Genomic DNA, 16,706 nt, shown 5'->3' with positions numbered 1-16,706 from the left:
TACTTAAGTATGATGAGGTCAGACCCCTTCAAGGGTTTCCTTAGGGACCATGTCCTTGCTTTGGCTTATTTTTTCTAGTGGCTGAGGCCAGTAATGTTAGTTACCATTGACCATGCTACAAACTTTTGGGAAAGGGTTGTCTGTGCTCAGGACAGGGGCCCAAGGTTGCTAATGTAGCATGGGTTGTTACTAGGTGAAGGAGGCATCTCATGGAGTTGAAGGGGGGTGTGGAGGCTCCAAAAGTTGCTGTCTGTCCATCTATCCAACATCTTCCCTGCAGGGCCTTGATCAAGGACTAAAGTCCCTGCGCACTTTCCTGAGGAGAGGCTGAAACCCTGTATGTCCAAAGTCCCTGTAGCCATTACCAAAACATGCCTGCCACCAGCCTCCCAACTTCCTGAAGAGTTCTGAAACATGATGTCATTCTGGTCCTTCACAAACTTGAACTTGTTGCCTCACCATTCCCAGGACAGATGGGTGTGGAGGCTTCAGAGCTGACAGAAGGCAGCGGCTGGGCCTTGGGCTGGGTAAATTGAGTATCAGCAATCCCAGGCTGCTGCCCAGGCTAGCTGTGGACAGGCAGGGTCCAGCTGCAGTCTCTCTTGGGGAAGGGATGAGCAGGCATTGTCACAGGGAGCCTCAGTGTCCCTCCAGCAGGTGTAAGGATGCTGCTGAGGCTGTCTGAAGTGATGGGAAGAAGACCTTGCTAACTGAGTACCCCCAGTGATGATGCAGCTGTCCTGGGAATAGGCCAGGGAGGTCTCAGAGATGTCTGGGGCCCTGCTCTTGGCCACGAAAAACAGAGACGTGGGCTCCCTCTTCTCTCAGCAAAAGGAGACTATCTGAGCTCCCCCTGCTAAGTCCATAGAGGGGGAAGCATCAACCTAGAAAAGCTCAGCTGCAGGTTAGGTGGGCTAGGACTCCCGTGTCAAGGTCTGGCCAGACTGACATTCAGGCTGGGGCAGGTGGCACTGAGGCGTGAAGGTGCCCAGGCACCCCTCCCTTTTCTCAGAGAGATTTCCTTGACTCAGCCCATCTTGACACACACAGGGAAGGATGTGAGGATGGGAGGGGAGAGAGGGAGAGGGGGAGCCACAGGGAGCCAATCACCCTGCACCAGAGCCTTCAGGGCTGGTTCCCTCAGAGTGTGTGTGAGTGTGCCTGTGTGTATTGGTGGGGATTTCTATGATAGAAGCAGCCAGATTTCAGAGAGAGAAAGAAAAGAGGAGGGGGAAGAACAAGAGGGGGGGAAGAAAATTGGGAGTGGGAGAGTCAGACGGAGAAAACAGCCCTGGGGAGGGGAGAGAGAGAGGTGGAGGGGAGCGTAGAAAGGGAAAGCGAGCGAGATAGAGAGAGGAAGGAAGAAAGCAAGAAAGCGGGAGGGTGAGTGGAGCGGAGAGAGCCAGAGCTTAGAGGGATGGGGTGAGGGCGGGAGGAAGCAGAGGCCGAGGCAGAGCGGGGGCAGCAGACGCCTGCAATCAAGGATCCGAGGGCGCTGAAGGCTCCGGGTGCAGCCGCACACCCGGGCTCCTGCCAGAGAGTGGGTGCGGGAGTCTGGGAGTTAGCTGCGCGCCAGGTGCCTGCCCGGGTGGCGCGGGGCTCCGGGGTGGCTGAGAGCTCTCCGGGGAGCCATGGCGGCGGGGACCAGGGGTCGCCAGGCGGCCGCGGCGCCGCCAAGGGGCTGAAACGGCCGCCGGCTGCGCCATGGCGGCGCAGGTTTGCGGACCCTGAGCGCCGGCGGCGGGCGCGCACCATGAACTCGTGGGACGCGGGCCTGGTGGGGCTGCTGGTGGGCACTATGGGCGTCTCGCTGCTGTCCAACGCGCTGGTGCTGCTCTGCCTCCTGCACAGCGCCGACATCCGCCGCCAAGCGCCAGCGCTCTTCACTCTGAACCTCACGTGCGGCAACCTGCTGTGCACCGTGGTCAACATGCCGCTCACGCTGGCCGGCGTCGTGGCGCAGCGGCAGCCAGCCGGCGACCGTCTCTGCCGCCTGGCTGCTTTCCTCGACACTTTTCTGGCCGCTAATTCCATGCTGAGCATGGCCGCGCTCAGCATTGACCGCTGGGTGGCTGTGGTCTTTCCGCTGAGCTACCGTGCCAAGATGCGCCTCCGCGACGCCGCGCTCATGGTGGCCTACACGTGGCTGCACGCGCTCACCTTCCCCGCCGCTGCACTGGCCTTGTCCTGGCTCGGCTTCCACCAGCTGTACGCCTCGTGCACGCTGTGCAGCCGGCGGCCTGATGAGCGCCTGCGCTTCGCTGTCTTCACGGGCGCCTTCCACACACTCAGCTTCCTGCTCTCCTTCGTCGTGCTCTGTTGCACGTACCTCAAGGTGCTCAAGGTGGCCCGCTTCCACTGCAAGCGCATCGACGTAATCACCATGCAGACACTGGTGCTGCTCGTGGACATCCACCCCAGGTGAGGGCTCTGGGCATGGCTCTGGGGGACTTGGGGTGAGGACAGTGGGTGGTCCCCTGCCTCTTGTGTGTGACCTTGAACAAGCCCCTTTGTCACCCAGCCTCCATTTCCTTCTCGGAAAACCAGAGTGGGAAGCGTGGCCAAGGCTGTGGGACTTAGGCACTGAGAGCATCAGTAAAGTAGGGCTGCAGAAATGGGGTGGAACATCTATACATCTGTTTTGAAGCATCAGGGCAGAAATCACAGTCAGAACTTTGTGGGGGCTTCTTTGCACTTATTTTACGTGTTTGTAGTTTTCACTGTAGTAGCCTCTGGGAAGGCAGTGATTTTTGCTCTCTGAGGCCTTTAAAAGATTTAGATCAGGCCCTGAGAGGGTGGCTTGGATGTTCAGGAAGGTCCTAGATTGGTCTTCCTACCAGACTGTGATGTCCCTCTGGGTCTTTCCTCGCCTGGTCCTGGTTTCATCTCTGTCTCCCAGACCTGCGAGTCCTGGTCATATGGAATCCAGCTGTGCCTTCCCTTATGGTGGGCTCAGTGGAGGGGGAGCTCTTACTGCCATCCCCAGAGGGCACTGTCCAGTGTCTCCCTCACTGCGGAAGGAGTGTCACCTCCAAAGCTCTTGGGATTCAACCTGTCCACTTACCTCCATCCTCACCCTGGCTACTGTTCCTTGGGAAGGCAGAAGGAAGTCAACAAGTACAGGTACCTGCTGGAAGCCCTGCCATCCCCAACAGCCTCTCAGGGAGAGAGGGAGGGAACTCTTAGCTAAGCTGTCCTGAGCTCACCTTGGCTCTCCTTACAAGAATAGGCAAGCGAGGAGGGAAGTGGTTGTCAGTGTCTCTTTGGACTCTACCATTTTATATCCTGCTATCCCAGAGAAAGGCAGTCTCTCCCTCTGTTGACTGGAACCCTAGGTAAGAGGGCTTTGGTGTCTAGAGGGAACGAGGTGAGGCAGGCAGAGAGTACCAGTGAGGAGAAGCCAGGGTGAGCCCTTGTGAGCTTTGGGGTAGGGGAAGGAGCTCCATTTCTAGGGTATGTGTGTCCTCTTCCAGGCCTGAGGAGGACAGACCAGAGGTGTGAGCTGAGCAAAGGCTTCTTTAGTTCTGAGTTTTTCCTCCCTGGGAGTACTAATAGACAGTCCTTGAACCTCATTGTGCCTCCACATTGAAGGGCATGTAAGAATGTGTTCATTGCTCCCCCTCCAAATAGCCATTTCTGGCTGAATGCTGGAACAATTTTCTAGCCACAGAATCTTACCATGAAATAATGTGCAACATGTACATGTAAATGACTGAAGCACATAGACACTAGGGCATGTAAGTGTGAAAGCTTCACATATACAATCCCATATACTCACACATAAAGTGCAAGTATAACAGCTTGCCACATGCACACAGGTCATGGGTATGGCATGCATGCACACAGATGCAAAGGCAGGTGTCAGCTCCCACTATGTGTATTTGTGCATGGTTTAATGTCACTGAAGAAAATATTCTACAGCCGTGATTGTGAAACTATTCTGGTTCCCATTACCCAAGGGGTGGGAGGATCCTAGTTTAGAAGAAGCATTCCTAGGATTTGGGCTAAGACTGCTCTTAGAAGATGTAGGGCAATGTTTAATTCTCTGGACTTGAATAATTCCTAGAGTGAGCTTTGTCACCATGAGTCTAACAACCGAGGAGGGCTTGAGCGGCAAAGCAATCAGTTCTTACTTAGACTAGTACAAACTCCATCCCCACTCCTCTTCCAACTTCCAGAAGAGGAGGGGCAGTGGCTCCTTTTTAGCTCATTCAGGCCATGGGGCCAGCTCCACTCTTGCAAATCTCTCACTAACTCCGGGCCAGACAGTGCAACGAGTGCCCAGGCCACTCTGCTATCCTTCCTCCTACCCCACTCCAAGGGAACTTTGACCTCTTTTAAGTCTCAAGCTGCTCTGAGGACCCCTGATCACAGGGCATTGTGGCCCTCCAGACCCAATCTCATCAGAGAGAAGGACTTCTGGGGCAGGGATGACCCTCAGCTAGTTCCCTTCTCTCAAGCCCCTCACCTAGAGCTCTTAAATGTTACAGAATAGTGGATGAATGTGACAGAACTATTTCTTTGTTGAATGCAAACTTGTCTTCTGAGGGGATGTCCCCACTGAGTGGGGGTAGAAGTGGGCCACCCTGGAAGAGACAGTCTACCTGGGCTCTCCGATAGCAAGTGGAGGTGGATAAGCTGGTATAGTCCCAGGAGCCTTAGGGCGACATTACTTCTGCAGAGGCCTCCAGGCTCCAAGTCAAAGATATATTGTACTGTGCTTTCAGAGAGCGCAGGAAGAACCCCCTCCTCTGAGCCCACCACAGGGGAGGGTACAGCTGGAGTCTGGCCAGGATTCACAGGAAGCACACACAGGGCTGGGAGACAGAAGTAGCACCAGGATTAGAATGAGGAAAGATCCAGAAGAGCAACCTGCTCTGGTCTCACAGTCTATCTAGGGTCTTCCTGAGCATCCAGACCACCCTCTTAGGGTAACTCTCTCGGCAGTTCTAACCTCTTCCATCCCACAAATAAGAGGCTACCCTAAACTTCCTGGGTCAGTTTGTTACTGAAATCTGACAGCCAACTGGGGCACCTGGGGTGCCAGGTTCCAGGCAGCAGAGGCCAGGTTTCTTTCTCTGGACAGCCAGGACAGTGCATGGCAAATCGGTTCACTGCAAGGCTTACTCAACTGCCATGCTGGTGACCTCTTACGACTTAATGAAATGGACCATCTTGAGCTTCCTGAGGCCCAGGGTGGCAAGAGGCTCCCTGGAGATGTCTACTCTTCCTGCAGATGTTGAACCTGATCAGTAGCAGACCTCACCTTTTTGATTCAACCACTACCAAAACACCAAGGACTGTCTCTTCTTACTTAAGCCTGGGACCCTGAGAGGCATTCCAATTCCTGCTTTTCTGTGGTATTTTCTCAAGTTCCTGCATTTATTAAGCAGCATGGAGTTTCCAATGTATATTACACACCTGGTCTTCTACCTGCTCAGTGTGCACTGTTTGGTTCTCCCAAATCACAGCTCCATGCCAATAATAGCAAGACCTTCTACCTTGTGCTACCAGGCACAGCTAGTCAGAGGGTACTGGGGTACTGAGGCATAGATGCATGTGCCCTGTTCTTCCTGGCCTAAATGGAGGTTGCCACTCACTGGCTTGGGTTAATGATTTAATAGAAGCAGAATATTTGTGAAGAGGACTCGTGGAAGCAGCTTAATTGGAGCTTCCTCTGAGGAGCCTCAAGGTTCTGTTGGGCCTCCTGGTGTTTCTAATGACAGAGGGTGACTTGAGTGCTGACTCTGGAGGGTGTCAGAATTGTGGAATAACAGATGAGAATCTCACTGTAAAGTCAAAGGCACAGTAGACTTTACAGAGGAGGAAATGGGGAGACCTTGGAAAGGGGGAAACTTGCCAAACTTAACAAATCTAGAAAGTGACTCAAGCCAAGACTCATGTCCAAGTCTGCCCCCAAGATATAAATGAGGCATGGTGCAAATAGAGACTCACAAACCATATATATGGGTGTTTAGAAGTTTCTACCTTGACAAATAGACCTTCATGATGGCCTTCAAGACTGGGTTCAAATTTAGCATTCTGAGGCTCCCAGGTCAGCCTCATATGTGCCAGGGCAAGTGGAGTTGGCCTACCTGCCTCACTCCCTGCTACTGGCTCTACCCAACACCTTGCACAGGTGCACATTGCAGTTTGCACATGCACACATGTTGCTCACAAGTACCACCACTCAGAACTTGAGCTGAGTACCCAGTTGGTATAGTCCACTCTCAGGAGGATGGGACCAAGGAAGATGCCTGCTCATGTTTTAGATGCAAGATCAGGCCATTTGGGCAAAGAACTCCATGTTCCAGGCACTTAGAACTAGGTCTAAGATGGCAGGTATGACCTTCAAGTGAGCACTTTCCTTTAGACCCATGAACTCTTCATTTCAGAAAGAGAGATGTGGGTTCCTTAGTGTGTAGGATGGAGGCTCTTCTCAATGGATCTGGATCTGAGAGTAGGACTGCTCACGCACATGTCCTGGCCCCCAACTCAAGGCTATTTCCTACTATCAGCCCACTTTCCCTTTGCCTTAAAAGTCACAAAGCAAATCTGGATCACTTTGTGAGAGTGTGGACCCTGTATGGAATACAGCCATCTAGGGCTCATTCAGGACCTAGACCCATTATGGAGGGCAGGAAGGTGTTTGGGGACAGAAGGATTTTTGCAGAGATCACATTGTTTATTGACTTTTCAGATGCTCCCAGAATTCATATTCCTTTTGCCCTGTTCCTAAAGCATGGTGGGGAAGAGCTCTTTGATCCCACATGCCACAATGCTGGGGAACCTGCCTCATTTTGTCTTATGGAAATGCTTTGTCCTGTCACCACCTTGGGGAACCCCATGCCAACATATTCCACTCTGGCTGAACTTACCTGGCCAGGTTCCTCCGAAGAGTTTTGGGTCTCTTACCTCCTGCATCACTAATTCCACTTGATAGTCTGAGGACTTCAGGTATCACTATCAGTCCCAGAGATATTTGTGAATGTCATTGCTCTGTCTGTGAGGAGCAGTGGAGGCTGAGAGAAAAACCCCAGAACTCATAAGCAGGAGAGCTGGGATGAGGCCTATGTCTTTCTCAAATGTACTATGCCACTTTGGGCATGCCATAAACCTTTCTGGCTCTCAGTGTCCTCATGTGCAAAAGAGCAGAATAGCAGCTCATAGGGCTGCAAAATTTCAAGGAGTTCAATGTTTCAAAGTTATTCTGGGGCCAAAATGATATCAGGTGTTAAGTGATTTTATTATAGTGTTGTTTGAAGCAGGGCAAGCTGCTCTCAGATGGTGCTTTACTATAATAAGCAAGAGTGGTCCTGCTTCACGTGGAGTCTGGGGACTGCCATGTTTTAATAATTTTCTACCAACTCCTTGTTCCCACCTGGGAAGCAGGAGAGTGCCAGGTGGGTACGATGAATTCATCCTTTTCATTTGCAAGAGTTTGGGGAAAAGCAGTGGTTGTTGACTAGGAGAACTAGTCTGGAAATCAGTGACTAGGTGCTATACCCCCTACTGTCTAGGTAGGCAAGTCCTTCCCTTCTCTGAGCCTCAGTTTCCTATCTTTGAGCTGGGGCAGAAGAGTGGGTAAACTTTCATACTATGCGAGGCTGTAGAGTTTAACCCATCTGTTCCAGAGCAGAGACATCACTGAACCCATGTGGATTAACCCAAGGCACAGTCTTCACCCTGCAGATGCTCTCTGTGCTCCATGGCATGCCAGGTGTCATTAAAATTAGAGTATTCCAGAGAGGGTCACAGAGCCAAAAAGAGAATCAGTACTTGATCTCAGGCCTCCTGATTCCCAGTTCACTCTGTACCTCTGGCATGGGTTATAGCCATCTCCCTCTCTTATAAATGCCTGGGGCAAGAAGAGAACTAACTTCTGCAGTGCAAGGGAGTCCTATGGTTTTAGTTCAAGGAAGTGCTAGAACACAGTAATTGCATAATAAATATATGTTGAATGGATAATAGTAATGATTAGCATTATTGAGTTCTTATTCTGAGTCAGGCACTGTCCTCAGTTCTTTTGGTATGGTAACTCAATTATTGTCACTAGGACCCTTCATGATAGGTTCTCTTATTATCTTCATTATAGATGAAGACACTGATGCACAGAGAGTTTACATAATTTGTCTAAAGCCACACAACAATTAAATGATCATGCCTGACTTTGAACTGACTCTGGTGCTTTGTGCTTAACCATGAGGCTAATTAACCAAAAATGAGGTCAAACAATTAGAAACTTCATGATCTTAAATCTTTTGGAGACCCTTGCTTTGTCTGGTATGCTCAAGATTTTGAAGGCTCACTTAAAATATCTAGTTAGAGTAGATTTCTAGCTTACTGTCTCTCTTTGAATGATGGGGAACTTATTTTTTTCTTAGTCTAGCTAATGGTTTATCAATTGGTTAATTCTTTAAAAAACAGCTTTTCATTTCATCAATCTTTCGTATTGCTTTTTTCACCTTTTTTTATTTCTGCTCTTATCTTTCTTTCCTTCTGGTGTTTTCTAGTTTAACTTTTTCTTACATTTCCAGGTCCTTAGGTTGTTTATCATCTTTCTGCATTTTTTGGTGTGGACACTTAATTACAATAAACTTCCCTGTTAGTACTGCTTATGGTGTGTCCCATAAATCTTGGTATGTTGTATGTCCATGTTCACTTGTTTTAAGAAAATTTTCTTTTTAAATTTCTTCCATAACTCTGAAAAGTCATTCATCACAATAAAACCCAATCTCTCTCTCTTTCTCTCTCTCTCTCTCTCTCTCTCTCTCTGTAACAAAAACCAAAAACCAAAAACCAAAAAAAAAAAACCCTTTCCTTTTTTTCGAGTCCCTGAGCTTCCATAACTCTGAAAAGTCATTCATCACAATAAAACCCAATCTCTCTCTCTTTCTCTCTCTCTCTCTCTCTCTCTCTCTCTCTGTAACAAAAACCAAAAACCAAAAACCAAAAAAAAAAAATCCATTTCATTTCTTCAGAGTCACTGAGGTGTTTGCTTACTCCTCTGAAGAACTTCAGAGTGTTCACCAACATCTGTTTTTTTAACATCCTTTGGAACCTTATGTTTGTGGGAGGGATTGTCTGGTGTGGTAGGGTGAGGAGGATACTATTCTGGGGAGATAACTTGGTCCTCAGTCCCTCAGTAGGGAACTCCATCCTTTCTGAAGGGACCTAAAACGATTTCTCACTCCTCAAGGGCTTGGTAGCTCTTGAATCATATCCATCCCTATTCAATGTCTGTCCCAGCAATCAGTGTAGCTCTAGTCATAGCTATTATGAAATTCCCATTGGGTAAATAAAAAACCAATTCAGAGAGGTTGAGTAACTTCCCAAATGCCACACAGCTAGAAAGCCGAGCTAAGACTAGGACACCTAAGCCAGAGCTCTTTCACTTACTAGGGTTATTCTAAAGCACCTGAAAAGTGGACAACATCATAAGTATTATCAATTGGAGGATGGTCTTGGCCCAGTTCTCTGGGACTCCATGGATGAATCATTTATATGGATTTGGGGAATGTCCAGAATGCTTTGCTTGTCCCCTAGGATGAGTGTCCTATGACACAGCTGAGCTCATGTTCCATATCTCCAGCACATCTCACATCAATTGCCCTGAGATTTCTGGGGAAATATGTAAATATTAAAACAATCAGACCTCTGTTGTAGAGAAAATGTCAAACATACTGCATCCTCAGGCCACCAATGTCCTGGTTTGCCTGAGTCTGAGGGATTTCCCAGGCTGCAGGACTTGGAGCTTTAAAACCAGGTCAGAAGAGCTGGTCATCTCACTACACCCAGACCTTCAGGGTGGGGATTTATTCCCTCGTTTTCCCCCTATTTGATCCCACACATGTCACAGAAGCCAGACTTTGGTAGAACACGTTGCAGAAACTCAAGGCCAACTGGAAAGTCAGGAGATTTAAAACTGACATTTGCTATATGATCTTAGATAACATCACCCCTTCATCCCTCCATGCCCCCAGCAGTGTCTTCAATCTTGCTGAAGAGATGATGCCCCCCAGGAGTATATGATGACTACTTAGTTGGGAGGTGGTACATGAAGCTTTGGAATCAGGTGGCCTGGGTTAGATCCTGCCATTCTGAACCCAAGGGATCAATTGTTCTGGTTTACTGGGATGGAGGGGGATTCTCAGATGTGGAAATTTTCCTTTTATAACCAGGACAGTCCCTTACAAAATGTCTGGGATGTGAGACTTTCATGATTAAATTCACAGATAAACTTGGACCAACTATGTGATCTTTGGCAAGTTATTTAACTCCTCTGTGCCTTGTTTTTCTTATCTGAAAAATGGGAAGCATAATGATATCAGTTCCTAATTCATAGAGCTATTTTAAATATCAAATAAACATATGTATTTGAACCCCCACCACAGTATGTAACATAACACATGTTAGAGACTCACAAAATGTGGGTTGTTGTTAATACTAGTTATTAGAAATTAATTAGTAATATTAGCCATAAATTTCCAGATAGCATGCAACCTGTTTGCACCAAGCCCAACTACAGTTCCCACCTCTTTAAATTCTTGGAAAGGCAGAGGTCAAAGTAAAAAAGTCCTGGAAGAATTTCAGCAGTCTTCAATCCAAACTAATATGGAATTATTCACCTGTGGTAGAAAATCTGATTAAGGAGAGTTTCAATTATATTAAGGTGATAGTTCTCCTAGAATGCAGGAGACACTGCCCTGGCACTAGTAATATATATGAATCTGGCTTGTGAATATTCTCTCCACTGCCTGCTTACATTGAACAGACTGACTTATTCTCAGGGCCAGTTCTCTGCAGCTTAGGCCTGGCTCTACCAAGTTATCTGCACTCCCTAGACAGCTGCATTTCTGTTCATTTTGAACCTCTGGAAAGGTCTTAGAACATACTGGAATAGGGTGTAGTTAGAAGCAATGGTCAGGAAAGGGGTGTAGCAAGAGGTATAGGAGTATCCAACTCCATCTTCAATGCTACATCCGTGATTCCACAGGGATTTAGTAGTCTCTGAGCTTGGTCTCTGGAGGAATCAAGTGACTCAGCCCCCTATGACCCTCATAGTGTGGTGTCTATAGCTCCAGGCAGGGACGAGGTTTTGGGATGAAAGAAACAGGGTTAAATAAAGAAAAGAAAGGAAATGCCATGCCCTGCTGCATACACAGAGTCCTGGTTGCCCTAGGTGAAAAAGGCCAGCTCTGAGTCGCATTCAACACAGGTTTGAATCCGTCTCTAGTTACCAGCTGAGCAAGTTTCTTGGCCTCATGGAGATCTTGGTTCTCACTGTAAAACATGGCAGGTAAAAAACCACCTGTCCAGTAAATACACCTGGTAGGATTTATTGTAGGGAAAGGTAAGAATTAGAGATCCTTCTTAGCAGAGCACCTTGGACCTAGCATAGAGCAGGCAATTGGTGAATGAAACAAGTAGCGAGATGAATTAATGATTACTTGCACTCATGAGTATGTGTAATTTGCTTTATGTACTTTATGCATTAAACGCTTTCATGCATAATGTGCTTTATGCATTCAATTCTCAAAATGGTCCTTTGCTACATTTTATTATATGATGTATCCTATAATAAAGTATACAAATAAAAATACATTGCATATTAATATATTACAGATGGTGACCTTACGGTTTAGTGATGTCACACAGTTTGCTCAAGGTCAATAGTTACAGCCGAGACTTGACAGTGGGTCTCCCTAGCCCCATGCTGAACTCCCATGCCAGAGGCCACTGCCTGTGTTTATGGACAGTACCTCATTCTCACCTAACGTGAGTCACCTTCTCCCCTCTCTCCTGTGCAGTGTGCGGGAACGCTGTCTGGAGGAACAGAAGCGGAGGCGGCAGCGTGCCACCAAGAAGATCAGCACCTTCATAGGGACCTTCCTCTTGTGCTTTGCTCCCTACGTGATCACCAGGTAATCCTGACCAGCGGGGTGTGTGCAATGGGGCTTCAAAGAACAAAGCAAGCCCCAGGGACCTTCTGCAATCACCAGCCTCTCTTGACCATGTGTTTTTCTAGAGGATGCTTTGGAGGCAAGATTGAATTTGCTATGTTTAGTGAACAGGAGGGTACATGCTTTCACTCTTAATCCTCACATTTTTTTGACTTAGACTCAGTACTAAAAGGATATGAAAGACTCCCACTCAAAGTCTTAATTTCATCACATCAAATCCTCCTTTATCGTGGGCCCCCAAACTTCAGGAGAACCTAAAATAAGAGAAAAGGAGAGAAAGGGAAAAACATCCTTCAGTGATTGGGCTCCCACTGCCCATGGAGTGCAGGTTAGTCCAGCCCTGGGTGTTCCAGCTTGGACATGTTCATCCAACCGGGCCACTGCCTCTGCACAGGATGTGTGGAGCATGCTCTGTGCCCAGCCAGGCTGGCCCACTTCTCCTACAGCTCAGGGGTGGAGGGAGAGGGATCTTCTATTGTTAGACTTGGTGCTGCCAGATTGTCGTATTCTCTCCCAGATCTCTAGCTGCTGAGTCAGCCAGGTCACAGTATCTGGCCTCAGGGCTTGCACTTCATAAGCCATCCAGTTCTACCTATAGCATTTCTCAGACATATGCTAGCCAGAAAAGGGAAACATGTATGTCACCCAATTGATCTGTTGTGCAGACTGGAAGGGGAAAAAAAAATAGTCCACAACTTCGTATCTAAATATCCAAAGAGGTGTAACTTTGTGAAGTTAGCAAGAAAAAAGGAACTTTGATGGTTTATTAAGAGGTAGATGTGGAAGCTTTAATGGATTGTGGGAAGAAAGATCCGTGTGAGGTTGTCAGAGTGAAAGCAAGAGAGTGAGAGAGCAAGAGAGAGGATACAATCCAGCATCTTGGCACCTTCAACTACAGGGCCCAGAAAGGGCCTGCCTCCCTGTCACCCAGCATCATGCACACCCCACACAGGGTGAGTCCATCCTCCCTGTTTATTTCTCTCTGCCATTCTGTTGAACTGAAGCCTGGCTCACTGTGGCTTCCTCTATGCCCCAGTTTTGCTTTCTGCCCCAGGAAAATACCCTCTGCTCCCATGAGCCCCTGCAGACAGTGAGCCTGGCCTCTTCATGGTCAGCCCTACTCCTGCTCCTCCCAACAGCACAGCTCCAGGGTGTCTTCCAACATCTCTCTTGTTCTCTGCTGCTTCCCAGGGGAGGTCCAGTTGGTATGCATCTCACTTTGAGTGAGGGATCTGGAACTGTCTATAGTTCTCTAGATGAGTCCTACTGGGGCAGAACAGAGCCATCAATTCTTCCCTCTAGAACTGTCCAGGGGACCTCAGCACTGCTGGCGTTTTGATATATCTTTGCTATGAGAATCTGACTTGGACATTGTATGATGTTTCAGGGATCCCTGGCCCCCAGACCCAGAGTACCAGTAGCCTCTTTCCCCATCTCTATCCCTACTTTTGATAAAAATATCTCCAGACCTTGCTATCTGGGTCTGGAGGAACAGAATCACCCATGGTCAAGTACCGCTGATTTGGACCCACTGCATCTGGGCAGGAAGCTAGAGGTTGTACAGATCAGAGTTTCCCATGGGATGCAAAGTCCACATGTGTTGACATGAAAATGAGTTTCTCTTGCTCCCCCAGCCAAGTACAGCAGAGTAGTTAGCAACGTGGGTTGTGGAGTATGCCTTCCTGGGTCTAAACTCCAGCTCCACGCCTCCTGCTGTGTGACCTTGGGTCAGTGACATCACCTTTCTGGACCTCCAGAAGAGAATGCAGCATTGCAAGGATTAAAAGATATGGAGCATTAGAGCTTGTGACATAGCCTGGTGTGGATGACTTCTGTGGTCTTTGCCCTCCCTCCCTCTGATACAGCATCACCCGCAGTGCGCAAAATGAGGATTAAATTCAGTGAGAAAAGATGTATCAGAAAGGGAGGGTACCCAGAGGCCCCTCCTTTCAGATCCCAGAGGAAGGGGTGCCATCGGCTAATGAAGTGATCTTGAGTCCTCAGAGGAGAATAGTAATATGGCTCCACCCTTAAACTGTTGGATTTTGCTCCAACTTAATTTCATTTACCAACAAAATGTTCCTTTTTTTTTTTTTTTTGGAAAGGTTTATGCTATAGGGTGTGTGTGCTCAACAGAAAGAGAAAGATAGAAGGACAGAAAGCGAGAAATCACCCCCGGGGGGGATGGCCATGCTGCAATCCCTTCTCCTCCATTCTCCTCTTGGGATCTTGGGCACGCATGCACGTGTGCCCGGCATGAGTTTAAGTCACTGGGTCTAGGACTCGAACCACTTTCGACTACATGGGAGTCCATCAACATAGCCATTACGCCAACTGCTTGTCCCAAAATGTTCTTTTTTTCTGATTACAGTTTGGTCTGTCTAATAGTGCCCAGAAAATAATGTTTCAGTAACATTGGTGGTAGATTCATAACTATGAATGTATGTTCCTTCCCAATGAATTTGACGCAACCTGAGTCTTAAAAACACTTATAAAACTGTCATATGGGACGAGCAGCACCTTATTAGGAAGAGAGAGCTACACCCAGAAAACCTCATGAATTCAAAATATGGCTCTGGGAAACCACCTAGTCCCCACAGCCACCATCCTACCACCCCTGCTTTGATGTTCTCAAGAGCCTAAGGGAGCCATCCTAAGAAAACCTCTTGCAAAACAAAAAAAAAATATATATATATATCTTTATTTCATTTCAGCACACATTTCTCAGATACCTTCTCTGTGCAGGGCCTCTTCAGAGGAGGCATGGGTTAGTGAGACCCTAGGAGACCCCTTCTGATGGGAACATTGACCTTGTAGATATGGCCTCTAATCCAGATGAAACGCCATGTTCTGGGATCACTGCCAGGCACAGAGTCCAAGGGTTTGAGACAAGAAGGACCTGTCCTGGTTGGGCTTCATGACAAGCTTGCAGAGTAGGCCTGGCTATGCAGGGGGCAGTCCATGTAGGAGTATGAGCCCAGCAGAGGAGCTGCCAACCACAGGTGGCTACTCGAAACATAGCCTGTCTCAACTGAGATGGCTGTAGTTTAAAAACCACATTGGATTTCTAAGACATAGCATGACAAAATATATATCCAGATATATAAAGTCACTTATTTTGATGTAGATTTCATAGTGAAATGATAAGGTTAAATAAAATCTATCATTAAAAGTAATTTCACATTTCTTTTCACAAGCAGAAAATTCCAGATGATACCTGTACTTCCAGTTCTCTGTTGGCCAGTCCTAATCAGTAGGCAGGGAAGTCTGGGATATGAGGTGTGCCATGCTCTTGCTCTGGCCCCTCCTCTTCCTGAACCTCTAGCTGCTCATGTTGTCCTGCAGTGGCCAGGAGCGCATTGGCAACCCAATTACACCCACTCTTGTCCAGCTCCTTGCTCAATGCTGACATTTATCTGGGAACATATCCTGAGCAGCCAAATCCATGTCTTCCTCTTTAGGGTCAGGTCTAAACTGAGGGGACATCAGATGCTAAGACAGGACAGCAGGGAGAGGAGTTTGAAGCAGGCAAATCCTATGAACTTCCTTCTGGAGTCACAACCCTCTTGGAACCACTGCCCCTTGCAACCCCACCCCCGCAGCCCTTATATGACTGAACAGAGAAGAGTCCAACAAGATATCCAGTCTATAGAGGAGCCCCAGGCACTCCCCATGGAGATAGGGACCTGTGAACTTGCTCATCACACACATCCTAGTGTGCTGGGTACACTAGGATGGCATGGTTCTAGTGCACCCACCTCCATCTTACATATGAAGTAACTAAGCACTGAAGTCGGAAGAGGCAGTTGCATAATTGCTGAGAGTCATGCATTGAGTCACTCATAAAGCTGGACTTTCAACCTTGCCAGCTCTCCTCCAGCTCCTTAAAGCTCTCAGAAATTTCTGAGGTGGGAAGCTCTTTGCAGAGTCTGGCCCTGCCCTGCTCTCTTTCTCAGGTCTGTGGTTGTGATATGAAAGTAGTTGGCACACAGAACTGTCCTCTACCCTCTTCCCCAGGATACAGCTCTATCCACCATGGATGGCCCTCCCAAGGCTTGCCAAGGGAGCATGGACTCCTGGGCATAATGTCATAATGGAGAGAAGCTCCTGGGAACAGAACAGGAGTGGACTCTGGAGAACTCCAGAACTCAGGATCAAAGAGGGCACTTCCATGGCCACAAAGTACAGGCTCTCTCAAGAACAGTAGTCTCTGTGTCCCTCCAACCTATCAGTGATGTAGGCTCAAGTGAGTTTAGCCACAGCTTTGACTCTAGAGAGGGTTCATAGAAAATGTGACAAGTGTGAACCCTGTTATGGGTCAAATCCTTGAGATGTGGGTCTTCTGGCCTAGATAGCATTAATGAGCTCCAGGAGGGAGTGCATGGCTGGAGCCAAGGAATCATTTCTGGCAATGGGTCCAGCTGGCCCTGACATAGTTTATGGTTTGCCCCGATGTTATCTCCTGGGTCCTTCAGTGCCCCCAAGAGATAGGCTGGTGAACTGTGTGCGCCCCACTTTGCAACCAAGGCTCAAAGAGGGAAAGGGTTGCACAGAATCATGTAACTAGTAAGGCACAGGGAACCAAATAGTCTGAGTCCACCTGGCAGGCACGGGGACTCCCAGTCTGAAAGATGGCTCTCCTGGATGCAGCCCCTACTCACGTTTTCTGCTTCTCTCCCCTCCACAGAAATGAAAATTAAGGGACCAGCAGTTAGCGTAATGGCTATGTCGCTGGACTCCCAC

At 48.2% G+C, this 16,706-nt stretch overlaps 1 protein-coding gene across 1 annotated transcript in view; it reads left to right on the top strand.

Moving 5' to 3' along the window:
• The first annotated feature begins 1,753 nt into the window (after positions 1–1,753).
• Positions 1,754–16,706, top strand: part of GPR26 (G protein-coupled receptor 26) — a 45,435-nt gene continuing 30,482 nt past the window's right edge. Inside the window, exons 1-2 of the mRNA XM_006143966.1 lie at positions 1,754–2,421; positions 11,811–11,924. Coding sequence (XP_006144028.1) covers positions 1,754–2,421; positions 11,811–11,924 — 782 coding nt within the window. The remainder of the gene's footprint in view (positions 2,422–11,810; positions 11,925–16,706) is intronic.

This window comes from Tupaia chinensis, unplaced genomic scaffold (genome assembly GCF_000334495.1).
Source record: "Tupaia chinensis unplaced genomic scaffold, TupChi_1.0 Scaffold000113_1, whole genome shotgun sequence".
In the NCBI taxonomy this organism is placed as follows: Eukaryota; Metazoa; Chordata; class Mammalia; order Scandentia; family Tupaiidae; genus Tupaia; species Tupaia belangeri.
Note: the sequence above shows the minus strand (reverse complement) of the source record. Positions and strands in the feature narration are given on the sequence as shown.